This window comes from Lampetra planeri, chromosome 48 (genome assembly GCF_965212315.1).
Source record: "Lampetra planeri chromosome 48, kcLamPlan1.2.h2, whole genome shotgun sequence".
Lineage (NCBI taxonomy): Eukaryota > Metazoa > Chordata > Hyperoartia > Petromyzontiformes > Petromyzontidae > Lampetra > Lampetra planeri.
Window position 1 is genome coordinate 4,384,621 of NC_136154.1, and position 27,974 is coordinate 4,412,594.

Below are 27,974 nucleotides of genomic sequence, written 5' to 3' on the forward strand. Positions count from 1 at the left end.
GTGAAATGCAATTTTAAAAGGTCAAGTTAACCGATATCGCAGTAATTATAACGTGATAATTTCTAAAGCAAATATTATTTTAATTTATGACTCGTGTAACTGGCGGTCATGCGCATTGTAAGCGTTACCGGTTGTAAACCATTGCATTCCATAGAATACTTAATGGAAAAAGGTGTTGGTTGAGCGAACTGCAGTTACAGCTGGGCACAAAGACAAAGATCCCCTGTAAAGCCTGAGCAGACTGTTGAGGCAAGTGCTGTTAGCAAGAAGCACCTATGAAGGCCGGCACTGCACACGAGGGAGTGGGTGGCTAATACCACGCCCGGCCGCCTTTGTCTCCCCATTGGCGATGTTTAAACACTGCAGCAGGTATTCATTTGAGGCTGAGTCGACCTAGGGGAGACCCAGGACCGGTTCAGATCATCGTCACTGGTATTTGCCATGAGTGGGAATCGAACTTGGGTCGCTGGGTTCGTAGCGCAGCGCGCTCACCGCTACACTGCCGCTCCCCATACAACCACATTCATCATTATGGGAATATAATAGCGACATTTTTTATACCTTGAGCAATACAATTTTCGATGCTGTTGCTGCTTTAGTGGTAATGAACAAGCACACATAAACAAAAAAGCGCACCTGAACACAGTGGTATATTATAGATGTAGATGTCATCAGAGCCACAAAATCGTTCACGCCACAGCCCCCCCCACCACCAATACTACTGCCCTAAAGAGCAACACGTTACGTAATATGTGACGTTTCGGGCAATTACCCTGCACCGTATACAAAGCGATGAAGAATACTGAAGTGCCGGGAACGTCGCATGCCGTACAGCCTGGCAGTGCGATTTACGGATGCTGTTGAGTGCGTTTGTTCATTGTCTCATATCGTGAACGTATCCACCATCATCGCATTGTTTTGTGAACAATTACATTGCAGCAAATAACCACGAACTCTCCCACCCCCCCCAATAGTGAATGGGTGAACAATAAATAGATGGAAACGACGGCAGGCAGCAGGGGCGAGTCATGCAATCGGCGCCTCCACCCCCAAATCCCCAAGGGCAGATTTAGACTGAGGTTTTTTTGGTAAAATATAAAACATTTTGCCCGCTATTTTCCATTTAATGTTTTTTGTAAGCAATTTTTTTTAAAACAGAGGCACAACGATTCGGTTTGGGGCCGTCCATAAATGACGTCACGCGATTTTGGACGATTTTTGACCCCCCCCCCACCAGTCACACGGCGTCACAAAAAGTCAGACCCCCCCTTAAATATGACGTCACAAAGCTCTGCCCCCCCCCCCCCCCCAAATATAAACATGCTTCAAATCGCTATGAGACCTCCTTTACCAGTGACAACATATAGTAATAGGGTTTTACCCTTTCAACTGGTACAAAAAACTGACACCTTTATACAAGGAATCACGTTTGCAATAACCACAACACAAGTAGTCAAAATGCAAACAAAAAGAAACAACTCTGAAAATGATATGCACTGTCCTTGAAGTAGATTGGTCCACACCCGAGGCAGCTTTTCTTAGAGCCTAGTCTCCAGTTGGCGTCATCTGGTCCAACAACAATGGAGACTAGGCTCTAAGAAAAGCTGTCTCGGGTGTGGACCAATCAACTTCAAGGACAGTGCATATCATCATCAGAGTTGTTTCTTTTTTTTGCATTTTGACTGCTTGTGTTGTGGTTATTGCAAACGTGATGCCTTGTATAAAGGTGTTAGTTTTTGTACCAGTTGAAAGGGTAAAATCCTATTACTATGCTTCAAATCGCTTTAAACTATTGTCATTGTAGTGCGTATTTAATGTGGCGCTGCACTCTGATGTTGTAGGAGAAAACATTTATTAAAAAGTACAGTATATTTAATTAAGTAGACCGTGTTGTCTATATTTATTTAAAGTTGCGCATTTTGATGCGACGTCACATTTCTCACCCCCCCCCCCCTTCGTCACACATCGTTACAAATGTCTGACCGCCTCCCCCCACTAGGTGCGTGACGTAATTTATGGACGGCCCCTTTGTCCGTCTGTCCAACCAATACATTATCGGAAATGTTCAGAAGTTAATTATAATTTACATTCCCCTCTTCGTTTTTAAATGTTTTATTCCCCCCCCCCCCCCCTTCGATATTTGGCACGACTCAGTATGTGTGTGTGTATGTTGAATTCAGTATGTTTGTGTGTATGTTGAACTCAGTATGTGTGTATGTTGAACTCAGTATGTCTGTGTGTATGTTGAATTCAGTATGTTTGTGTGTATGTTGAACTCAGTATGTTTGTGTGTATGTTGAACCCAGTATGTGTGTATGTTGAACTCAGTATGTGTGTGTATGTTGAACTCAGTATGTTTGTGTGTATGTTGAAGTCAGTATGTTTGTATGTATGTTGAACTCAGTATGTGTGTGTGTATGTTGAACTCAGTATGTTTGTGTGTATGTTGAACCCAGTATGTTTGTGTGTATGTATGTTGAATTCAGGCTGTGTGTATGTTGAATTCAGTATGTTTGTGTGTGTATGTTGAACTTCTTTGGCACCGTACGTAGCCAACCGCGCTAATCGGAGGTGCGGGGGGGTATGACAACAAACTAACACAACAGTTCCAAAGAAATCAGTTTGTCGTTCTAGACGTGACGTCACGCCCTGGTGGTCACACAAGTGACGTCACGCTTTGATAGACGCACGGGACGTCACGCTCTTCTCTGCACACACGGACGTGACCCTCTGCAAGGCACACAAGTGACGTCACGCTATACGAGTAACACCTGACGTTACCCTCTGCTCGGCATACATGACGTCACGCACTGATATAGACACGCGCGCGTGACGTCACGCCCTCGCCGACGTCGTCTCTGCGCAGGCGCTCAGGTTTGTCGGGGTGGACGGGGACCTGCGCGCGACGCCGCGTCCCGCGCGCGTAGAGACAGAGACAGACAGGGGGAGACAGAGACACATACAGAGACACATACAGACAGACAGGGGGAGACAGAGACACGTACAGACAGACAGAGACAAACAGGGGGATACAGAGACACATACAGAGACACATACAGACAGAGACAGACAGGGGGAGACAGAGACACATACAGACAGACAGAGACAGACAGGGGGAGACAGAGACACATACAGAGACACATACAGACAGACAGGGGGAGACAGGGACACAGACAGAGACAGACGGAGACAGACAGGGGGAGACAGACACATACAGACAGACAGAGGCAGACAGGAGGAGACAGAGACACATACAGAGACACATACAGACAGACAGAGGCAGACAGGGGGAGACAGAGACAGACAGAGACACATACAGAGGCAGACAGGGGGAGACAGAGACAGACAGAGACACATACAGAGACAGACAGGGGGAGACAGACACATACAGAGACACAAACAGACAGACAGAGACAGACATACAGAGGCAGACAGGGGGAGACAGAGACACATACAGAGACAGAGAGACAGACAGACAGAGACAGACATACAGGGGGAGACAGAGACATACAGAGACACATACAGAGACAGACAGGGGGAGACAGATACACATACAGAGATGTGGGGGTGACAGAGGCCACCGCCTTCCCCCCATCTCTCTCATCCCTGACTCCTGATGTCGCTCTGGCGGTAACGCCACCATCACCACCACCACCCCTCATCCGCCTACTTTCTCGCTGTCTCTCCCCACCAAGGGGCCATCCATTTAGTACGCACGCAAAAATCTGTCAACTTGACCCCTCACTCTTTTTTTACGATCAGAGGAAAAAATAATTCATCTTCTTGGTTCTTTCGGTAAAGTCACGTAGATAGGGAAATAATAAAATAATAAAAATAAAACAATTAAATACAATACAAATACAAAGGAAACAAGAAGATGCTCGGTGTAGTCAGCACTTTGCTTTGTTCATCACTTAGTTTTTTTGTCAATGCTTTACTTTATGTGCCCCCCCCCCCGCCCTTTTTAAATGAAAGATTTCGCAAAATATTTAACGCTCTGCTCTCCTCCTTCTCACCCCTTCAATCTCTCTACCCCCCCCTCTCTCTCTACCCCCTCTCCCCCTCTATGTCTATGTTCCCCCTGTTTTCTATGTAATCTTTTTTTCCGACAAGTGCTGCATCTGCACCCAGCCCTTCTCGCAGTCCTACGGCCTCCGACGGTAGCTCATACTGCATGCAGAGCTCTCCGTTTTCTGACACCGAGCACACGGCCTCCTCCAGCGCCCACTGCTCCTTGAAGGCTGGCACGGCGTGGGTTAGCCGTGACCCTTCTCCCCCTCCCTCATAGGTCGCAATCGGGTACCCGATACCCGTACCCTACCCGATACCCGGCTACCCGTACCCGGCCGGGTACGGATACGGGTAGCCGTTTGCGACCCTGGTGCGGCCGGGTACGGGTACGGGTAGGCCGTGAGTCACTGGTGAGTAACCGTTTGTCACTCATTTCGGGTAGGGTACGGGTAGGGAACGGGTACCCGTACCCGGCCGGGTACGGGTACCCATTTGCGACCCTGGTGCGGCCGGGTACGGATAAGGAATCAAAACCCGTTTGCGACCTCTGGCACACGGCCTCCTCCAGCGCCCACTGCTCCTTGAAGGCCGGCACGGCGTGGGATAGCCGTGACCCTTCTCCCGCTCCCTCAGAGGTCGCAATCGAGTAACCGATACCCGTATCCTACCCGATACACGGCTACCCGTACCCGGCCGGGTACGGATACGGGTAGCCGTTTGCGACCCTGGTGCGGCCGGGTACGGGTAGGCCGTGAGTCACTGGTGAGTCACCGTTTTTCACTCATTTCCCAACGTCTTGTCTCTTCTCATAATTCAAGTTCCTAGAATCAACCCACCCGCGCCTGCAACATGGCTTCATCCCAGAGGTCGCAATCGGGTAGCTGATACCCGTACCCTACCCGATACTCGGCCGGGTACGGGTAGCCGGGTATCGGGTAGGGTACGGGTACCCGATTCCGACCCTGGTGTGGCTGGGTACGGGTAAGGAATCAAAACCCGTTTGCGACCTCTGCCACTGCTCCTTGAGGGCCGGCATGGCGTGGGTTAGCCGTGACCCCTCTCCCCCTCCCTGTACGCACGCGTACTTTTTACACCCCCCCCCAACCACCTGCGTACGTACGCCTGACGCACCCCCCCCCACTCCCGAATCCTATAGAACGGCCGATATTTAATCCACGCAGAAACGATCAAGGATGCATCATATTAACGTATTCTTTGGGTCTTTCGGTAAAGCCACGTAGACAGAAAAAAATTACAAAAAATATCGACGTTTCGATCGCAACACAAGCGGTCGTCGTGTTTAAGCAAACAGTCCGCCGCCGGACTAACTCATTTGAAGGTCAACGTCGACAAATTATTATCGAGGCTTTACCCCCACCTCCCCCGTTTCCTATGCATATGTACATTGTCAATAGACCCCCCCATACGCAAGCATACGCATTTGGGTTAACCCCCCCCCCCCCCTCCATGCGTACGTACGAGATGGATGGCCCCGAAGGGTTCGTTTGACCATACCTCAGAAATCTGAACCGCAGGTGGAGGAATCCGATGAGCTGTGAAGCTCTTTGTTGCAGACTGTCCGGCAGGGGGCGTATGAGCCGATTCTGAACGACCTGCAACAACTTTATCCTCCTTCTTGTCGTGTGGCTGATGTAGATTATCCGAGCAATGACTATTTAGAAGTCTGCATTCCGGTGGTCAAGCAACGGATGACCGCGTCGTCAGGAGCAGTTAGCAGAGTAGTATCATCAGTTTAATACCGGAAGATTTCTCCAGGACTCTGGCTATCAGCCTGATGATGCTGGTTGTAATTACCGTCGAAAAGTCACGGTGCTCGGATTGTAAATGTGCGTAGTGGGATTACTCTCCGACGCACAACCGGTGAGTGCTGAACTAGTACACTACACTATACGCGACACAATTCACTACACTATAATTGTAAATGTGTGGTGGGTTTACTCTCCAACACAACCGGCGATAGCTGAACTCGTATACTACATTCTAGATTTGAAGCTTTCGTGACTGCAAGGATTCATATTCTTAGGTTTTTTCGGTAAAGTCACGTAGGCAAATAATAAAAATTAATAAAAGTAAACTACACTATACACTACACTATACACTACACTATAATTGTAAATGTGTGTGTGTGATGGGTTTACTCTCCAACACAACCGGCGATAGCTGAACTCGTATACTACATTCTAGATTTGAAGCTTTCGTGACTGCAAGGATTCATATTCTTAGGTTTTTTCGGTAAAGTCACGTAGGTAAAAAATTTAAATTAATAAAAGTAAACTACACTATACACTACACTATACACTACACTATAATTGTAAATGTGTGTAGTGGGTTTACTCTCCAACACACAACTGGTTAGTTCTGAACTCGTTAACTAATTGGCCACGTTTTGTTTACGTGACAAACCCCTTACTGATTGGCTGTATCGGGTGGTGATGGGTTTAACGACACGTTTATATTTACGCTATCTAATCCCCCAAAAAAACTTATTACATATCGCTGTGATGTCTCCTTCGTATTGATTCTTCGTTACACGCTGTACAGCCACTGTTCTGGCTGACCACAGTCGCCACGGCACTACTGGAGAGTTTTTAAATTCTCAATTTGTGCCATCATCAGGAAGGATCATCCGCATCTACTGCTGCTGGCACTCGGGTTTGTGCAGTGGGATGATGCGGTTTAGGGGGTGGACCATGAGCAGCTTCGTGGAAGATCAAAACCCAAGGGGGAATCTCCTGCATTGGATCAACTCAACCAAAAAGCAATATTTTATCTCCTCGGATACCCAAAACAGCTGCTCGTCCCATGAGGCATTTAAACTGGAATTTAACCACCATGTATCCACTCATCCTGTGAGCCACATTCATTTCCCTAACAATAAAAACGTTTGGGCTTCCAATTAAATTACGGGGACAATTTAAAGTATTGCTGCTTTCAGATGCGCTGCTTCCGTGGCCATCTGGAACGCTCTTCTGATATTACGAAGTCACTGGAGCTATGCACTTTTACATTCATCATCTAGGTTGACAAACGTATTTCTTTAGAACTGCTTGTTGTTGTGTTTATTTTGTCGTCCTTCCCCCGCATCTCCGGTAAGCGCAGTTGGCTACGTGCGCTGTGAAATAAGTTAAAATTACACACGTACGTTAGCTGACAAAATATGTGTGACTATTTCATGCATCTTAGGTACCATAATTATAAAAAATAACCTCTGCTAGCCATTGTACAGGCTAATATGCATTGTTTAAACCTTTCCACAATCCAGATTTCTTTTGGGTTAGATCGCGTAGATATAAATATTAAATCCGCCACCACTTGACAGCCAATCAGTAAGGTTTGCCACGTTAGCAAAACGTAGCCAATTTGTTACTAGTTCAGAACACCATAATAAAACCGCTATTGTAGGTAATATTGGTCGCGAAAACCAACGTGTTAAACTCTGGCTGTCGCCTGATGAGGCTGGTCGTAATTACTGGCGAAATGTCGTACTCGAATTGTAAATGTTGTGGGTTTACTCTCCAACACACCGGTGTTCTGAACAAGGAGAAATTGGTATGTTTTGTTTACGTGACAAACCTTACTAATTGGATGTATTGGGTGGTGGTGGGTTTAGTGACACATTTATATTTACACAATCTAACCCAAAAAATATATATTATGGTTAAACTGATTAAACCTTTCACACACAGACCACTGACAAAAGGGCTGTGTGCTGTAAGCACGAGCCGTCACCGCCACGTTCGTAACCGCTCGTCATCGTTAGGTTCATAACCGCTTGTCCGCACGCAGGAGAAGATGACCGCAGCCGACGAGACGAAGCTGTCGTTCGTGGCGGGCGACTGGTTGACGATGGCACAGTCCGGTCCGGAGACGGCACCGCGGCCGTTGCTACCGCAGCAGCCGGATCTGGCGCCGGTGCTGCTGCGGTGCGACCGGTGCCCGTACTCTGCGCCGGACGCCGGCTTCCTGGAGGTCCACCTGCGGGCCCACTCGCTGGAGCGGGCGTACGCATGCTCCGAGTGCGGCAAGGGGTTCGCGCTCGCCACCCACCTGCGCAACCACCAGCGGACGCACACGGGTGAGCGGCCGCACGCCTGCGACGAGTGCGGCCGGCGGTTCGCGTGGACCGGCGGCCTACGGCGGCACCAGCTGGTGCACACGGGTGAGCGGCCGCACGCGTGCGACGAGTGCGGCAAGGCGTTCGCTCGCTCGGCCCACCTCCAAAACCACCGTAGGACTCACACGGGCGCGAGGCCGCACGCCTGCGCGGAGTGCGGCAAGGCCTTCACGTGGCCCGGCGCGCTGCTGCGCCACGGGAGGACGCACACGGGCGAGAGGCCGTACGTGTGCACCGTGTGCGAGAGGGCCTTCGCGCAGTCCGATCACCTGCGCAACCACCAGCGGACGCACACGAGTGAGAGGCCGCACGCCTGCGCGGTGTGCGGCAAGGCCTTCTCCTGGCTCGGGGCGCTGCAGCGCCACCAGCGGATACACTCGCGGGATGGGAAAGGAAGGGCCGAGCTGGCGGGGGAGGCCGTGGGGACAGGTGATCACCGCACTGGTGCCGCTGTTCCTCCTGTTCCTCCTGTTCCTCCTGTTCCTCCTGTTCTTCCTGTTCCTCCTGTTCCTCCTGTTCCTCCTGTTCCTCCTGTTCCTCCATCGGAGCAGGAGAATGGAGGAAGAGGAGAAGGAGGAGGAGGATGAGCAACGTGGGGATGAAACCGCTCCAATCCCTATGCCTGAGTCACAGCGATTAGACAACTCCTCCCTGAGCGGACGCGTCCTTGAATCGTTCCGATGCAGCGTCGCGACTCATTTGAATGCGTCGTGTCTCGTTTGCAAGGATTGGTTAAATTAGTTAGGTTTTTGTTTGCCGTTTTGTTTGTGTTGTCTGCCCTCTTCTGTACTTCGGCAGTACAGTTTTGTTAAGTTCTTGTGTGTTTTGTTATTACATTTGCCTTGCCGTTGGACTATCATGGTCGCGCCAAGAGTGGAAATCTGCGATTTGCATATCATTTGCATATAACCGATGTTCGCACGCACGGTTCAATGCTTTTTACGTGAGTGTAGGAATATATTTATAATCCTGCAATTACATTTTCGTGACCATAGTTGAGTTGTAAATACCAAGATTGAATAGGGGACTGTTATAACTGTGCCTCCTCTAGGTCGACTCAGCCTCAAATGAGTACCTGGTGCGGTGTGTAGTAAACATTGCCACTGGGGAGACAGGAGGCCAACCGGCGTGGTGCTGGTCACCTACCTCCTCGTGTGCCATGTCGGCCTTCATACGTTCAACTCGCTAATAAAACTTGCTCCAAGAGTTTGTTAAGGCTATACAGGGGGGTCTTTGTAATAATGGTTATGGATGGGGCTTTGGTAGTAGGCTAGTTTGGTTAGGGTTATAAGTCGGGTTTGGGTTGGGTTAACTGCGATGTGTTGCATCTTACTCCTAATCCCTAATCATGTCGGTTGAATAATGCACATGCGGCATTATATGTTTGCTGCTTGTCACAGAGGAGTTGCAGTTCCAGGCCAGACGCCACCCTGGTTAATATTTCTGGCGTGTCATAACCATAAAACTCGAACGCTGTCTACTTCCACAGTGGGCGTTAAAAGATCCCATGATTTTATTCAACAACAGAGCAGGCCATGTGTGCTGGGAGTCGCGGTCCAAATTTGGCAAATTATGATCAATAATCCACAAATTACTTATTTGGCTAAAACCAAGTCACATCGCCCCTAATGGTAGACCCATGCTCACTTGCAGGTTAGTGCTGCATTTACAGGGACAGCTGCCATCGTGTAAGTATGTGTGTTGACCTTTCGCACTGTACGTAGCCAACCGTGCTAATCGGAGGTGATTTGAAAGTGTTTAGTTCCCAGTGGCGTCTTAATATTGGAAGGAAGAGTGTTGCATGTGGTCCTCCTCTAGGCTACATCGCTGCAGGGCATTGGAATGGTTGAGATAAGCCGTGACATAAGACGATTCGAGTTGCCAAGGCGTTTTTCAGCGCCAAATAAATAGGAATCCGTATCTTTGCAACCTTAATGTATAAAACACTTGAATAAAAACACGCACATAGATTTTGAATAGCATGGGCTCTGCTGCTGTTTCAATAGATGCACAGCAAACATTACACACACACGAATAAAATGCAAGCAGGTTTATTGTATCAGCAACATAAAATCACAAGTCCATCGACCCGTGTGCCTCCTTGGACCGATGTTTTTGCAGTAGCCGTGGTTCTTATAGCAGGGAGACCCAGAAACTAGTTTTTGACTCCTGTATTTATTTCGGTAAGGCCCACGACTGAGCTACGTAGCTCTTTTTCAGAAGCGACATATCACAAATAATAGCAGATCAACGAAGTGGCGTGTCGTCACGTGGAAATTTATAGCAGCCATAGACTCGAAACGCAAGACGTTGATTCTAAATGTGGAGGCGAAAAAACCAGAGGACCCCGAGAGATTTCCACGCGACCACGGGGAGAGAGAGAGACACGCAAACTCCGAATATAGAGCAGCCGTCAGGGTTGGGATTGAACCCACGACCTTCTGGTATAGCAGGCGAGGGAGTTAAGATCTATCCACCGTGGCGTCCATCAGCAGGATGTGGCTACTAAAGGAGCACTCCCAAGAGCGCGACGGGTCGAAAACCGCGATGGGTCGGCAACCATGGCATTCGCATGCGTTGCGGCTCTTGAAATAGAGTTGATCTACGATTATCCGGCTGCTTCCAACATTATCTGGCGGTCCTGGGACAATTCGGTGAAGCCGCTCCAAAGGCTGTAACCAGTCCAGCGACCGGCACCACGTGTGCGTGACAAAAGAAGTAGCTAAGATTGATTTCAGTGTAGAATATTACATACGGTACGTTATACCCTAACATCATTGACATGCTGCACCCACATGTCCCCCTCAAGGTCCCTAAGATCTGGGGATGCAGATCTTCTATGCATTTCCAGGTCAAAGTTTTGGTCTATGGGTGACCGAGCTTTTTCACGTGTAGCCCCTAGGCTATGAACGCTCTTCCATAAGATATCAGAATCTCTGAGTGTGGTAATTTTTTTATTGCGCCTTAAAAGCTATTTATACGCTTACGGTTATTAAACTTTAGTTAATTTAGTAAATTATTCTTAAAATGTATTAATAATATAATATTTTTTTCATGCTGAGTGTCTACCACTGCTGTAATCATTATACAACTCAAACAATGAAAATACTGCACGTATTAATACATTATTCGTGACTAATACATACGTATCTACCCCTCATCAGTGCCTACCAAGTCAACATTGGGGGGGGGACGAAATCTTCCAGGGGGTCTGGGGGTCCCAACCCAGAAAAAATCTAAATTTGAAAACTAATTTCCTGCCTGAAATATTTAAAAATTCACTAACACATGGGATGGACTTTTTATTTATTCATTACAATAATGTCTAATAGTGTATTGTATTACATTGCTCTGTTTTAACTTTTTTTTACCATTTCTTGTTTCATTGTATGTAATGTTTGAGATTAGGGATGAATAAAGTACAACCATAATCATATAAACAAAAATCTACGCATTGATTTATATGAAGACAAGTCCAGATATTGTGGCCAAGGTTTAGCAAATTGTTGTTTTTATTTACATAGCATAGCAATTATTATTACTTTTTATTATTATAGCAATATATTGGGGGGGACATTTTGAGCATATTTTAATATTGGGGGGGGGGGATGTGTTTCCCCCCAAAATATTATAATTACGGCCTTGGTGCCGACCTTATTACAGACCAATTTAGACATTATACTCTTAGGTTTTTTGGTAAAGTCACGTAGGTAATTTTTTTTTTATTTTTTTATTGAAATAATAATATAAATAAAATAATAAATCACGACGAATGTAATACAATACAAATTTACTTAAGACAGTAAATCTAGCTGAGACAGTAAATCTAGCTGTGACGGTCCCACCTGATGACGGAGACTTGTGTTGCCTCTGAAACGTCGTGATTTATTCTTTTATTTATATTATTTCAAAAAAAATTTCTTACTTATTTTTTACCTACGTGACTTTACCGAAAAACCTAAGAGTATGAATCCTTGCAGTCACGAAAGCTTCAAATCTAGAATTCAGACATTGTTGGTCACCCCGTGTCCTTATAAATCTCAACGTTCGTCCTACAAAGTCCCATCACAAGGGAGAAACACAGATACAATTGTTTTGCCCCTATTGAAACGGCTGTACGCCGTATGGAACTGGACAAGAATACGGGTTAACCCTATGGGTTGACAGGTATGCTAATAACTACGGTAATGAAAACAGAAAATATACACAGTGCAATCCGACGAAAAGGTGCGTTGTGTAATTCGGCGTTCGCCGGAGCGCCGCTCTAAAGGCTGTGTCAGCCTGGCGATAGTCAAACTCATGGCTGGTGTATGTAGTAGTGCTACGTACATCACCCCATGATGCGGAGTCTGCAAGATTGTAAATACAGAAACTTTTTTTGCAGTATGTCTATTTGTATTTTTCGATTTAAAGCCTTCGTGACTGCAGATATTCATCTTCTTGGTTTTTTCGGTAAAGTCACGTAGAAGGGAAATAATAAAATAATAAAACATAATAAAATACAATTCTCACGACGATTCGGCCACAAGGACGGCTACTTGCGTTGTGGCCGAAACGTCGTGAGAAATTTATTTTATTATGTTTAATTTTTATTATTTTATTATTTCCCTTCTACGTGACTTTACCGAAAGAACCAAGAAGAAGTCTATTTGTATGTTTATTTATGCAAATTTCATGGAGTAAACGTATCCAAAATACGTCGTTGCTGCCAGCGCAACTTGACAGGTACCTACTGCCATGTGGCTTCTGTGGGCTGGCGCTTTAACATCTTAACACAGCTGTTTTATTAACAGAAAGGGTAAAACGTATTCTTATATTTTGATACTGGCAAGGGAGGTCCCATGAGCAGTGCTGGATTAAGCTAGTGCGGGACCTGTCGGTATAAAATAAATAAAATTATTTAAATAAATTAAATTATTTAAATAAAAAAAATGAAATTATTTTATACATACGTGACTTTACCGAAAGAACCAAAGAGTATGGATCCCTGCAGTCACGAAAACTTTAAATGTAGAAATAAAATACCCTTAGGTTTTTTCGGTAAAGCCACGTAGGTAAAAAATAATAAATTAAAATAAATCGATTAAATCATGACGTTTCGGAGGCAACGCAAGCTTCCTTCATCAGGTGTAAAAAAAAAAGGCACAGCAAAATAACTGTATTTCGATTTAAAGCTTTCGTGACTGCAGGGATTCATCTTCTTGGTTCTTTCGGTAAAGTCACGTAGAAGGGAAGTAATAAAATAATAAAATATATTTTTTTATTTTATTACTTCCCTTCTACGTGACTTTACCGAAAGAACCAAGAAGAGGAAAATAACTGTAGTTTAGCTGAGATTGCGGGTGACGTCATGGACGCCCTTCAACAAACAAAAAAATCACGTTCGGCGACGTCATCGCGCGAGTCGGAATCACGCGCGCGCGCGTGACGTCATTGCCATCGGCGGTGACGTCACGCGGCCCAGGCAAAGAAGGAGTTGGCGCCTCGCGTCTGCCAGGGAGGAGAAAAAAACCCCAAAAAACGGTGAGGATCGCGGACAGAAAGACACACAGAGAGAGACACACACAGAGAGAGACACACAGAGAGAGACACAGAGAGAGACACACAGAGAGAGACACACACTCACAGAGAGACTCGGCAAGCAGAGACGAGGGTTCCGCAGACTCGTGGACTTGCCTGGCGACATGAGGCCTAGTTTTTCGTGTTTTCTCGGGACGCTTGTTCTTGTTATTGTTGTTAACGTTGATGAAGAATAATGGACTTCGTCTTCATCAACCCAGTTGTTATACCCGCCGCCGCTGCTGCTGTTGCTGCTGCTGTTCGATAATAATTGAATTCGTATTTATCGCAAGTTGTCATATCCGTCCACCCATAACTGTTTATACCCCCTTATTCTTGTACGGGGAAAATTGAGTTTGTCTCCCTTGTGATGGGACTTTGTAGAATGAACGTTGAGATGTATATGGGGCACGGGGTGACCAATAAGGTCTGAAAAATTGGTCTGGAATAAGATAGGCACTGATGAGGGGTTGACAGGTTTGCTATACACTACACTACTATACACTACACTATACACTACACTACTATACACTACACTACTATACACTACACTATACCATACCTAAATTTTGATTTAAAGCTTTCGTGACTGCAGGGATTCATCTTCCCGGTTCTTTCGGTAAAGTCACGTAGAAGGGAAGTAATAAAATAATAAAAATAAAACATAATAAAATTAATTTTATTATGTTATACCATACCTGTCAAACCATATGGTTTACCCTGTATTTCTGCACATGGAAATTGAGTTTTTTTTAGGTCCATACGCCGTACGGCCGTTTCGGTACGGGGAAAAAAACAGTTCAATTTATTTGTGTTTCTCTCTTGTGATGGGACTTTGTAGGACGAACGTTGAGTTTTATAAGGGGCACGGGGTGACCAATAAGGTCTGAATTGGTCTGGAATAAGGTAGGCACTGATAAGGGGTTGACAGGTGTGCATTTGTCACTCCGCTGCTAGGTGAAATTAATACCTCGGGTTTTATTTTTGGCCCTGAAGGATGGAGATGGTTTAGTTTGTTGTATCTGTACGCGTGGTGGCTGATTCGTTTGTCTTGCTTGTACTTGGCACTCCCATCGTGTTTGCGAGTATTGTTGTTGTAAAGTTCTGACCCCATGGCTCCCTTACTGTGAGACAACAAATAGCTTCATAGATCATCGGATTCCTCCTGATTCTGAATGTCTACCCCACCCACTCCACCTCTTTCATCTCTCCCACTCGCCATGCCGTGTCGCTCAAGGGTTGTTTGTAGCCCAGGGACCGGCAACCAAAATAACGAGACATTTTTCGCTTTAAGAATTGGGTAACAACAATTCAATATTTAAATGCACTGCTAGGACCAGCAGCAGTCTACAGCAGAGTCTCCAGCAGAGTCTCTAACCACTTCTCAGAGAGTGAGTGACTAACAGCATGTCCACAGCACACATAAATAGCTGTTTTTCATAAGCAACCTGGCTATCATAATTGATAGCTCAACGAAGTGGCTTATTGTGTGGACATTTATTGCAACCAAATACTTTTGAATGCGTGATGTTGATTCTGAATGTGGAGGAAAAAACCAGGGGACCTGGAGAAAAATCCATGCGACCACAGGAAGAACATACAAACTCAAAATATACAGCAGGCTTTCTGCCAGGATAGACCCCACGACCTGTATACCAGGCGAGATAGTTAGCATCTAGCCACTGTGGCGCCCCTAAACTATTTAACATGTCCTCTGGGCCCGATGCCATTTCGCCTTTTTTTACTACACAGTTCAAAGAAGCCTTTCGTGGCTGTACAAGTAGAATTTGCATCTGGTACAGGTGCAGTACCTGTACCAGATGGAAGAGTAACTCCCCACTGATAAATCATTGATGTATGCTGTGGACATGGTGTTAGTTGCTCACTCTCTGAGAAGTGGTTGGATACTGCTGTAGACTGCTGCTGGCCCTATCAGCCCCGATTGTATTGGACAAAAAATTGCAGGTGAATGACAAACATTTATTAAAATACTGTTATGAATTGTGCATGTGTGTGTGTGTGTGTTTGTGGGGAGCGGTAGTGTAGCGGTTAGCACTACACCGTGATGAACCCGCTAACCTGAGTTCGATTCCCACTCATGGCCATCACCAGTGACGATTATCAGAACCGGTCCTGGGTCTCCTGGAGGTCGACTCAGCCTTAAATTAGTGCCTGGTGCTGTGTGTAAAGATGGCCACTGGCGAGACATAGGCGGCCGGGCGTGGTGTTGTCCACCTACCCGCTCATGTGCCGCGCCGTCCTAAATGGGTGCTCGCTAACAGCACATGCCCCAACTGTATGTTAAAGGCTTCATGGAAGATATTTTTTCCTTTGTGTGTCTGTGTGCCGAGACAGGAAAGATGAAAGAAGAGACGAGGATCTCGTGTCCTGTGTGCGGCTTGGTGCTGGTGAGCCAGCCTGTCCTCGAGGACCACATCAAGCAACACGGCAGGTGGTCCAAACCCGCGATGCACCAGTGCGAGGAGTGCCTGTATAGCACCGACAACCAGAGCAGACTCAACATCCACCTGAGGATCCACACGGGTGAGAAGCCGTACGTGTGCACCGTCTGCGACAAAGCGTTCACGCAGTCGGGGGCGCTGCACAACCACCAGAGGACGCACACGGGCGAGAAGCCCTACAAGTGCACCATGTGCGGCAAGGCGTTCACTCAGCTCGGAGCGCTGAACAACCACTTGAGAACCCACACGGGCGAAAAGCCCTACAAGTGCACCGTGTGCGGCAAGGCGTTCACCCAGTCGGGCGCCCTTCGTAACCACCAAAGGACGCACACGGGCGAGAAGCCCTACAAGTGTTCGGTGTGCGAGAAGGCGTTCACCCAGTCGGGGGCGCTCCACAACCACCAGAGGACCCACACGGGTGAGAAGCCCTACAAGTGTTCGGTTTGCGGCAAGGCCTTCACGCAGTCGGGGGCCCTGCACAGCCACCACAGGACCCACACGGGGGAGAAGCCTTTCAAGTGCTGTATGTGCGGCAAGGCATTCACCCAGTCCGAAAACCTGCACAAGCATCAAATCACCCACACCAGTCTTCTGTTCACGACCTTAAACTTCACAACTCACGCAATCAAGAATTAGGTTAAAAAAAATTACAAGCCGTGAAGGGGGCACGTGACAATTATTTGAGATTTAAAACAAATTATAGTTTGAGATCTAATAATAGGAAGGAAATTCGTCTCGTCAAGAAATTCAACGTGACAGTTAAAGCGGAGGTTGGGCATCTTCAAGCTCTGACATTTGGAAGGAAAACATAAAAGGCGACATTTAATATTTTCGGGAAGGAGAAATATGTTATCGGAACGTTTCTGAATGTTTTCCAAGAACGCGGGAATGTTGCAACCAAGAATTGTATTGAATGGCCCGATGATGCAGACTGGAGACCCGGAGTAAACATTCTCAGGTTTGGTTTGCGAACTTTGCTCGATGTTTCACCAAACCTTGAATTAACGAGGCAGATGGGTAGGGCCCCAGCTTGGAGCAATTCTTCCAGCTTAGTTTTGGCTAAAACAAAGTGGCGGCAACCGACATCTCGATTGAAACGCACCTATTGTGGAAAGCATTTGCTGTCGATTTCAATTCAAAATTATTACTCACGTGATGGGATTCTGCACAAACAGCGCACATACCATGCTGGCCATTGGAGCATGTGATTGCCTCTTCTTAACTGACAAGTTGTGTTTCCCATTTTTTAAAGCACTTATTGGGAAAACCTTAAAAAGTCTACATCTTAGACACTCGTAACTGGCTGGCGATGAGAATTTCATAAGGCACAGCCTTAGTTTCCTTTCCGCTGTTTGATGCCAAATAGCGGTAATCCTTGCAGGTGCGTGGAGTCTTTTGGGAACACAGACATCGCAAAGAGTTGCGATCAATGGGCGTCGATTCACCTGGCCATGTGGACCGCTGACAGAGGAAGGACTACGAAGATTCTCCAACGTCCTTACCCGCACCGAGTCGGAAGACTAATTTCGCAGGAGGGTCTTGCTGTGGGAGGAAACAGGGGAAAACCCACCTGTACAAGAGGTGAACGCTCAAACTTCAGAGAACACATGCTCAAGAGGATGTTGAAATTCGGCAGACGATTTCAATCTTGCAAGACGTCTCCACAGCAGTGTCTCTCTGCTTAAACGTTTTACGGGATAGCACTCGGCTCCATTTGAGTGACTATCTTAACAATGACCAGAGTGCCGGGCGGCTAAGTTGGCACAGTCGGAACTGGAGTGTCTCCCGTTGTCTTTGTCTCCCCGCTATCGCCCTTCACTCTTCCTCGCACAGTCGATGGAACGTCCACATAGGGTCAATCACTGTTGAGTTCCCACACAGTAATTATTTTGTTATCTCTGGAAGCACGCGACGGACTGCGCTTGTTTTCCGGTCGGGAATTGACCTTAGGAGTTTAGTGGGTGTGAGTTACACTATGTTTATTTTACCAGGTGTAAGGCCCACTGAGCTATGTAGTTCTTTTTCAGAAGCGACCTGGCCACAAATGATAGTGCAACGAAGTGGGCTTATCACGATGAAATTTATGGCAGCAGCCAAATATTCTTAACGCACATTTTTAAATGTGCAAGGAAAAACCGGAGGGCCCGGAGCAAAATCCACACGGCTACGGGAAGAACATATACAGGCGTCAGGGTTAGGATCTAACCCACGACCTCCTGTATACCAGGCGAGGTAGTAACATCTCGTCACCAGGCCAGTGCAAGAAGTGAGTTGCAGACAGTCTGGATAAAGATTAAAACCCGGGGTTAATATGCATAGCTAAGCAGTCACCTGGGCATGAAACCAATGTAGAACAAAATAGGTGTTTGGAGGATGCAGTGGCTGCATTCCGTGGGCACTGATCAATCATAATTTGTTGAACCGAATGGGCAGATCAGACTGCAAGGCAAATGATATATACGTGTGAACACTGGGCAGGATTATTAAATTCAACTCCTGAATTTGCCTAAAGCAGTGCATGGCTAGAATCAGTTCTGACAACCACGAATTTCCAAATCGAATCGCAACATCAACAAATCCTGATACATTATCAAACTCGTAACCTGGTGGGGGCTGGCAGGGTAGCCGTGGCAGGATGATTGCACGTCTAGTTTATACTGCGGAGAAAACTCACGGGAAAGAGACAATTTCTTGGAGAAAATCTTGAGTGGCAGAGAATCACTGCGATGGTAGAGAAAAGCCACTCGTGGAAAGAGAGTACCCAAGATGTTCGAGAACACCCATGTGCGTGCGTACATGTGTCTGGGAGAAGGACTGTTGAGCTCCTGAGAAACTCTTAATGGGCTAGGAGACGCTCACAATCTACGGAGGAATTGCAGTGAATTTCCTCAACAGAGTGCGTAGACGTGTCGTACAGGCAATACCTGATGCGGAAACCCCAGAGAGAGTAAGCCCCTGGCCTGTCGCAGACGAGACCTCTCTCAGCTCTCTCCACCAAGCACTCGCCAAATTCAAATCCACCACCTTCTGTAAATGGATTGGGATGGGTCGGGGTGGAAAAAAATTAGTGCAGCAGGCTGTAGACAATTGGGTTTCTCCAGAGCTCAAAGCACTGGTGAACTTTGATGACTGCAGCAGTGATGAGCCTTAAGAAGAAAGAAACTGGTCTGCAGTTGTTCATTTTATCGCTGCCAAATTGGGAGGGCTTCATGTTCAACTCTTCGAGCCACACACTTAGTTAAAAGCCACATGTTTAGCTTTTCAGCTGGCTGGTCTAGACATGGCTGAGAACATAATTCAATGGGGTGGTCACATGACACGCCCGCAAGTCGTATTGGGAGTCGCGCCTTCCTGCTTGTTTCGTAAGCACACCTTTGCACGTCTTTTAAAAACGATCGGATTCTTCCAATTTCTGGAAAAAAACACAATGGCAACCAAACAATTTGGATGTATAAGTACCCTTTGAGTGGGACAGCATGCTGAAAGGAAAACATGTTCATTGAAACAAAAAGAGAGCGGTCACCCTGCCAACAAACCCATGACAGGGCCTGGAAGAGCCTCACCATCACCGTGTAAGAGGTGAACACTGGAGTGCTTCTTGACATATGGAAGAAGAGCTCGGAGATCCTGAAGAAATCACCAGCGCGCAAGAGGAAACAACAAACACTGATGGAGGAAAACCCACACGGACAAGAGGATGCCCGAGCCGTAGCGGATTTGCACACCCCACCCCACGGTGTAGAGGTTCGTGGTTTGAACCTGCAACCGCCTTGGTTAATACTGTCGACATTAAGCTGAAATCCATGCTGTCGGCTTCACAGTGGACATCGGAGACAACCTGTGACTTCATTCGAAAAAGAGCAGGCCACGTGTGTGTGTGCCAGCGTCACGATCCAAATTTAGAGCGGTGACTCAACGGTTGACCCAACTGGGCAGAATAAACATGTGGCAGCGGCGCGCCTATTTTACCGGCAGACTTTACTTGTACGCGAAACGCGGCGCCTCCGTGATAGGCCCTCTGTGATGATAAATTGGCGTGAAATACCAAATGTGATGACGATCGGTTAAATTACACTATCGCTCTGGCACCGGAGCTAATGCAGCAAAGTCTAGATTTGTGGTCGCGCATGGAGACGTGTGCCATGTCTCGAGATTCCGCAACAAATGTGAGTGTATCGTGTGTGCAGTATATTTTTTACGATGAGGTGCGGCCGGAAACTTCATGGAGAAGTTTGGTCATAGGCAGAAGAGAAGAGAAAATGGGGATGGCAGGAGGAAGCGAGCTCCTGAACCACGGAGGGGGAATTCTAGGTCCATGAGGTCAACAGAAGAGAAGGAGCGCCCATTCCCTTTGAGAAGAGGTTGACTTTAGGTGTTAACAGAACATTCACAACTCCGGGGGAAGATAGACCCGCCGAGCTCCTGGGTAGGAATTGAAGCAAGCTGCCTGTGATAACACTGGTTTTCTCAAGTGTTAGTGAGTGGATAGTCTCAACCTGGTGACCTATGAGCACACAAAAAACAACGCAAGAACATTAAGTGTGGGTCTGCACTTAAGTTGGATGAATTCCAGTTTTCCGGTCAGTAAAAATATTGGTTTGACTGGAATGCGACAAACATTCTCAGTGGCAAAGCAGGTGGGAAAGTGCTGTCGCCAAATTGTTTGGATCAGATGTCATTTGAATGGATTTCATGAGGTAGCTCTGTTATATCCGCTTCTGTGGGCTGGAAGCAGGAGTCACGTGAAGGGTTTTTACTGGCAACTGTGAGAGACGATCTGCGTGCGTGGATTCTTTTGTCTCGCGATGCCGATGGGATCCGATCGGGATGAACTGGGAGGTCGGAAAAGACTTAAAAAAAATTTAAAGGCAGACATAAGAGAAGACGGCACTCGTACCCTTGGGTGAATGCCGCGTATGATTACATTTTTTTCAGTTTTACTGAAAACATCGACAACCGTGGAATCCCGTTCCAAGATCAGCGTGCGTGTAAAGAGCGTCCTCTTGTTAACCGCGCGGTAAACCTTTGTGAAGCACGTGCTACGTGGCAGCACGTGGCAGCACGCGCCGGCGTGAAATCTGTTCCATTGTAGACCTGAGCTATTCACAGCCACACAAGGTGGCTTTCCCTTTCACCGGTAACAGCACACGAAGGAAGCCCAGCGCCAAGGCTCAAACCTAGGTTCTCAACAGTGAGCGCCTTGATGCTGTATGACGGACATCATTTTAGAAATTCATCTTATCTCATATAGAGTATGTATATATAATTCAATACAGTATAATATCACAAAGTGTGCTGTGCTATGCTTGCAGTATAATCACTTGCTAGACTCGAATTGAGCAGTGTCCTGCATTGGGTTGTTTGGCCAAAATCCTCTTTGCAAGACTGTTTTTGCATCTGGAATTAAACCGGAAGTGGCCACATAGAAGAACCACTTGTAAACCTGAGAAGTCCCACACGTGGAGACATCTCTTACGGAGGGGGGCGTACAGACGAGCCTGCGGGAAAACCTGTCTCGTTGCTCCGCCAATGCAGATTAATCTAGGGCTCTTATATGGTTGAAAGCAACTCCTGGTGGTGCCACATCTGGGACAGATGACGCATCATGGACAATGAACAAAGCTCGTGGGAGACTGCACCCCAATGCTACTGGCAGAACGTATTGCTAGTAGGGAGACTGGTGATGGAGCTGTATATTTGCGCGTGTGTGTATGTGTGTGCGTATGCAGTTGAGCTGTAGTATAGTGGTTTGTGCTTTACTATGAACCCAGTAGCTATAGAGTAAGATTCTCGGCCACAGCTAACGGACAGTGTCCTAAAAGTGCCCTTGGTTCAGGAAGACTTGAACACAGTTTGACCAGGTGTAAGGCCCAGAACTATGCTACCTAGTAGCTCTTTTAAAGAAGCGACCTGGCTATCAAATGATAGCTTACAAAGTAGCTTATCATTGTGTAAATGTATAGCAACTAAATACTCTGAACGCATGATGTTCATTCTAAATGTGGAGGGAAAAATCGGAGGACCCGGAGAAAAATCCACGCGACCACTGGGAGAGAGACACGCAAACTTCAAATATACAGCAAGCGTCTGGGTCGGGATCGAACTCACGACCTGCATACCAGGCGAGGCAGTTAACATCTAGCCACGCCTGGATGACCACACCAGTCAATCCAGACCTATCGAAGAGGGTGCCCAGGACCGGTGTAGACATCGCTTTGCACGGATGTAATGTGGTAAGCCTTGGCCGTGAATCGAACTCGGGTGACCAGGTTCGTAGTGCAGTGCAGCTATCGTGCCGCTGTATTCGCTGTGTGTTGCCGTATGTTGAACTTCTTTCGCACCGTATGTAGCCAAACATGCTCATCGAAGGTGCGGGGGAAGGATGAATTCGCTCGTTTGAAGCGTTATATTGTTCAGTGAACTCTTAAGTGAAAGGGCAGACAATCGGGGTTAGGGTGGAGCATAGAGGGTGGGTCCTAAGCTGAAGCTCTTGTCACGTACTATCCACGTCACCCTGGGTCACGTTCCACACCAGTGGTGTGAACACGGACAGGTTACAACGTAAGGGCACGTGGAGTTCACTCGAAGCAAGTTAAAACCAGTATCCAGTGTAACCCACCCACCCTTGCTCCCTGGTATTGCACGTGTGTATAGTTCATCGTGGGGGTGGGGGGGGGGTATGAACCCGCTGTTGTGTGTGCGGTGTGGTTAAAAACGAAACTTTTTGTTATTTTACCAGGTAAGGCCCACTACTGAGCTATGTAGGTCCTTTTCAGAAGCTACCTGGCCACAAATAATAGCCCAACGGAGTGGCTTTTTGTGTGGACCTTTATAGCAGCCAAATACTCTCAATGCATGCTCTAGATGTGGAGGGGAAACCCGGAGAAAATCCACACGACCACGGGGAGAACATGCCAACTCCAAATGTACAGGTGTCGGGATCGAACCCACGACCTCCTGCATACCGGATGAGGTGATTAACATCCTGCCACCGTGACATCCACAGACATATGTTGTGATTTGCGTTGGTTCGTATTTCATTCGTGTTCTGAGTTATTTGTCTTTCTATCGTTTGTCCAAAATTTATTTGTTTGACGGGGGTAAATAAATATTCGGCCTTCAGCTTCTTTTACCAGAATGACCTGCCTCGATGGAATAAATAAATTATATATGTAAAGTTACAGCAGCTTATAACTCGTAACGTTGCAGACACTTGAGCATAGCAAACACATTGGAGGAAAACAACGTTCAAGTAAAACTGGAAGATGATGCACATCATCAACACCGATTAGCATGTTTGGCTCCGTACGGTGCGAAAGAAGGTCTTCAGCACCAAGTCCGTGAACTGCACGTGCAGGAATGCAGTGCATGATCAGAAATATAACACCAAATTGTGCGGATTTCGCTCACCGGATGTGCAAGACAAGTGGATATCTTAAATTAAGGAAATATATTTTTTTAAAGGCCCATTGTACTGTCGAGTAGTTGTCTCTGTAATTACGTTTGTCATCTGCATTTTTGTTCCCTTCACATCCTGTGAGGTGATTGTGTAGTTGCCCTTTATTGCCACGTGTCCAAACCATTGCAGATTCATTGTATCATTCAGAGCTGTCAACGGTGGTCTGTGAAGCTCACCGTTCTAACGTTTCACAAAAAAAAATCCAGCAGTCTTGTAGGGCCCCTTGTACCACCGTGCAGTGGTATGTATTCGCTGGTGTGTGGTTATTGCCCCTGGAGGAAATTGCACGTTACCATGACGAGCATTTGTCTATCAAATTTGTACAGCTGTGGCAGGTGTTATTTATTTTACACATCCTGGAAAGATGGTGGGAGTGCTGATGACTTTTGTGATGTTTGTGGTTATGGTGATGATTATGGTGGTGATATCATGGGGGTGGGAATAATGGTAATTTTAGTGGTGGTGATAGTATAATGCTAGTGGTGTTGATTATGTTATCGGTAAATCAACCACGGCTGCGATTTCAACTCGCACTCACAGAAGCGACTTCTCGTCCGTATTTTGTGGTCAAAAGTGCACTTTATTTTACTTGACCACTCGCAGGAGCCCACGTGTAGGCGTTTGCTCATAGAAATCCGTCTCGGGAGGCGTGTGTGTTGAACTTCTTTCGCACCTTACGTAGCCAATCACTAATCGGAGGTGCGGGTGTGCTGGAGGGGCCTGGTTGTGATGTTCCAGCCAATAACGTCTGTACGATATTCTGACGTCAGAGGGCCAGTGAGTGGAGAGGTTGCACTCGCCAATTCCCATCACCCCTGTGTGCATGTATGTACGTATGTTGAACTTCGTTCATGCCTTACGTAGCCAACAGTGCTAATCGGAGGTGCGGGGGTAAGTACAACAAACAACACAACAACAAGCAGTTCTAAAGAAATTAGTTTTTCAATCCAGATTTAAAAGTGCATAGCTCTAGTGAATTACTAATATCGGAAGGAAGAGCATTCCAGACGGCCATAGAAGCAGTGCATCTGAAAGCGTGCAATGCAGTGACCACATTTATTCGATGGCCAGCCAAAAATCGCTGCTGCTGCTAGGATAACTGGAGTTAGTGTCATGGTTTATGCTCCTTTTGTGGTTCATTTGTGGCAAGCATTTGGCGTGTGTAATGAGTGCGACCCTATAATGGCATTATCCAGCAACGGTGTTAAAGAAGTTAAGCATACGTACACCCTCTCAGTCGTGTGCTGTGTGTGGATGGCCGTATTAATAGGGGTTCGCTAACAGCACTTGCTCCAACGAGTCTTTAACAAGTCGAGTTGGGCCCGATTGTGTATTATTATCAGAGAATGGGCCAAATTGCTGCCTAATCAAAGCACTTGTTGAATTTGCCAAAAAGAAAAACTTTGCGTGGGCTTGAGAACGATTTTTAAAGTTACAAAAACGAACTTTCACGGAAGTGGTTCATAATGGCTGTCACAGAACTGAGGGTGAACCACTCAGATATTTTGGGGTTATGAGTTATCTCACCATGTCATCGAGTGTAGTACGTTTGGTTATCTTAGTCCAGTCACCGTTGAAAGCGACGCTTTCAGAGATGGCAGCAGAAGCGCTTCTGAAAGCGATGCGCGATGTGTTGACCATCTTATTTTCAATGGTTAGATACCACAGGAATACTACACGAAAATACTTCCAATGACATCTTGTCTCACGCTTAGCCACACGTCCTGTCACCGATAACTGTACGTCGCAGTTAAATATGTTCAACGTTCACGTTCGGAATATTGCCAATTCTCAAGTAAAGAAAGGGTTACTTGCGAACAGGCCTCTTAAGTACGAATGGATCTACTTGACCACAATTATGGCCAAATTGGGTTACCGCCGCAGTTGTAACTTTCTGACCCTGTGCCCCTACAGGCCATAAAGAGCTTCATAGCTCATCAGATTCCTCCTGCAGTATAAATAGTATTCTGTTTCCTAAAGCAGTTTATGCACCAATGTTACATTTAGTAACGACCATATTCTAGGGATGGAATGGTAACATAGATTAATCATCGATGAATATGGATTCGCAAGCTCACTACACGTGCATCAAAGTGCGTGTTTAAGTATCGGTGTGTTTTTATTTATGCATGCTGTGTCAATGGCTCCATGCTCCACATACAAACACTGGAGGCGCGTTCCTTTCACCCTCTGCAATGCTTAAAAAAAACCGAATGGAATCAATGTTTTCAAATGTACATTTCATTATATGAACCTTATGGCGGTACGCTGGGGTACCATAGCACCCCGGCTTTCGCATAATGTCCGCGATGCAGTAATTTTCAGTCTGTTGATGGTCGGCGGTGCGGCAATCGACTCATCTCGACGAGCTGTACACGGAGTAGCACCGAACTCGGATTGATTGGTACCCCAGTCGCGGAGTTAAGTACACCCCTGGGAAAAAATTTTTCCAAAAATAAAATATTTAATTTGTACCCCGGGGTACCGCCATAAGGATCATATCTTGGACTGTTGCACGAGGTGAGTAGCCAACGGTATGTAGTGGTGGTCGTGGTGAGCGGTAGTGCAGCGATTATCAGCTGCGCTACGAACCCGGTTACCCGAGTTCTATTCCCGCTTGCAACAACACCAGTGACGATTATTTAAACCGGTCCTGGGCCTCCCCTAGGAAGACTCGGCCTCAAATGAGTACCTGGTGTAGTGTGTAAACATTGCCACTGGGGAGACGAAGGCGGTCGGGCGTGCTGCTGTTTGCTAACAGCACTTTTCCCAACAGTCTGAGGCTATACGGGGGGGATCTTTGTCTTTGGTGTTGGCATTGTGGGATTATTCTTGGCTCTTGTTAAAGAGGCAGGCACCACACTCGGGATGGATAGCCGAGTCGTGAGAGACGGATGAGAGGTGGTTTTATCGGGTTCACGAAATTGCGAATTTTTTTTATCTCGTTGGCAAGTAAGAGACATTTTATCGACTTATTTTTTAACTATATTTTTTGTGGTGTTATCTGTATTCACGCCAGCACATTGCATGCGTTGGTTTCTTAACTTGTATGTTGTGGAAAAAATATATATTAGCCAGCTTACTTATATTACCGTGATAACCAAGATAAAATAAAGTAGCTTTAAAATTGGCCTGTGTTTGCGTGAATGTTGTTCGGTGGGTTTCTGAGCATAACCTTTCTGGGATGCAAATCTCATTCCTATTAACTATGTACATATCTATGTTTAACTTCTTTAGCACTGTACATAGCTAACCTTGCTAATCGGAGGTGCAGGTGAAGTCAACAAACTAAACACAACAACGCAGTTCTAAAGAAAAATACTTTTCAATTTAGTATAGTAGTGTATAGTTGTGTATATAGTGCATTGTATAGTGTAGTATATAGTAGTGTGTAGTGAACCTTGTCGCCTCGGCCACCTCATATAACCCCGGGGCGACATTTGTCTATACTGTTTCAGAAATAAACACAACAACAAGCGGTTCAGAAAAAAATAGTTTTAATTTAATGTAATGGTGTATTGTAGTGTATAGTGTAGTATATAGTAGTGTATAGTATGCAGTGTGTAGTCTGTTGACCTTTCGCACCATGCGTAGCCAACCGTGCACATCGGAGGTGTGGGGATAGACCATGATTGATGGATAGCTGGTAGGACAACTGAAGACTTTCAGGTACTTGGGCGCATTGACCATGGAACATGAACGGTGTGTGGTGGAAATAAGATCATTGACTGTTAGCGGAAGGGCCGTTCGGCAAAGAGGAAAGAGTTGCTGACGAGTGCGTTGAGCGAGTGGTAGGGAAGACGGGGAGTCAGGATAAGAGAGTGGATTGTGGCTTTGCATGGAGTGGAAACGTGGACACTGAGAAAGGGCGATGTGAGATGGTTAGAAGGGTTCAAGATCATGAGCGTTTTTTCTACGTGTATGTGTTGAACTTCTTTGGCACCGTACATAGCCAACTGTGCTAATTGGAGGTGCGGGGAAAGAACAACACAACACACAACCAGCAGTTAGAGAAATTCGTTTTCAATGTAATATTGTGGTGTATTATATAGTGTATAATGTAATACAAAGTGTTGTGTGGTATAGAGTAGTGTATAGTTTATAGTGTGTAGTCTGTAGTGTATGTGTGTTGGACTTTCACATCGTGCATAGCCAACCGTGCTAATCGACGGTGCAGGGGAAGGTGAGGGTTGCTAATTTTTAACAAGGGAGAGAGGAGTTCAGATCCATTTTCTCTCCCATGCAATTTTTTCACTATTTTTTTAGGGCACCTTTGCGGATTTGGAAACACGCTTTAACGGTGACAGAAAACAAACTCGATTTAGAATACAATGAATCTTAAACATTT

General features: G+C 46.4%; 1 protein-coding gene across 1 annotated transcript; it reads left to right on the top strand.

Moving 5' to 3' along the window:
- Window positions 1–3,339: 3,339 nt before the first annotated feature.
- LOC144733873 (uncharacterized) lies at window positions 3,340–26,756 on the top strand. Its single transcript, XM_078615880.1, has 3 exons — window positions 3,340–5,892; window positions 7,819–8,525; window positions 16,158–26,756. The coding sequence occupies exons 1-3, from the start codon at window positions 5,857–5,859 to the stop codon at window positions 16,801–16,803; spliced, it is 1,389 nt and encodes a 462-aa protein (XP_078472006.1). The 5' UTR covers window positions 3,340–5,856; the 3' UTR covers window positions 16,804–26,756.
- Window positions 26,757–27,974: the final 1,218 nt, after the last annotated feature.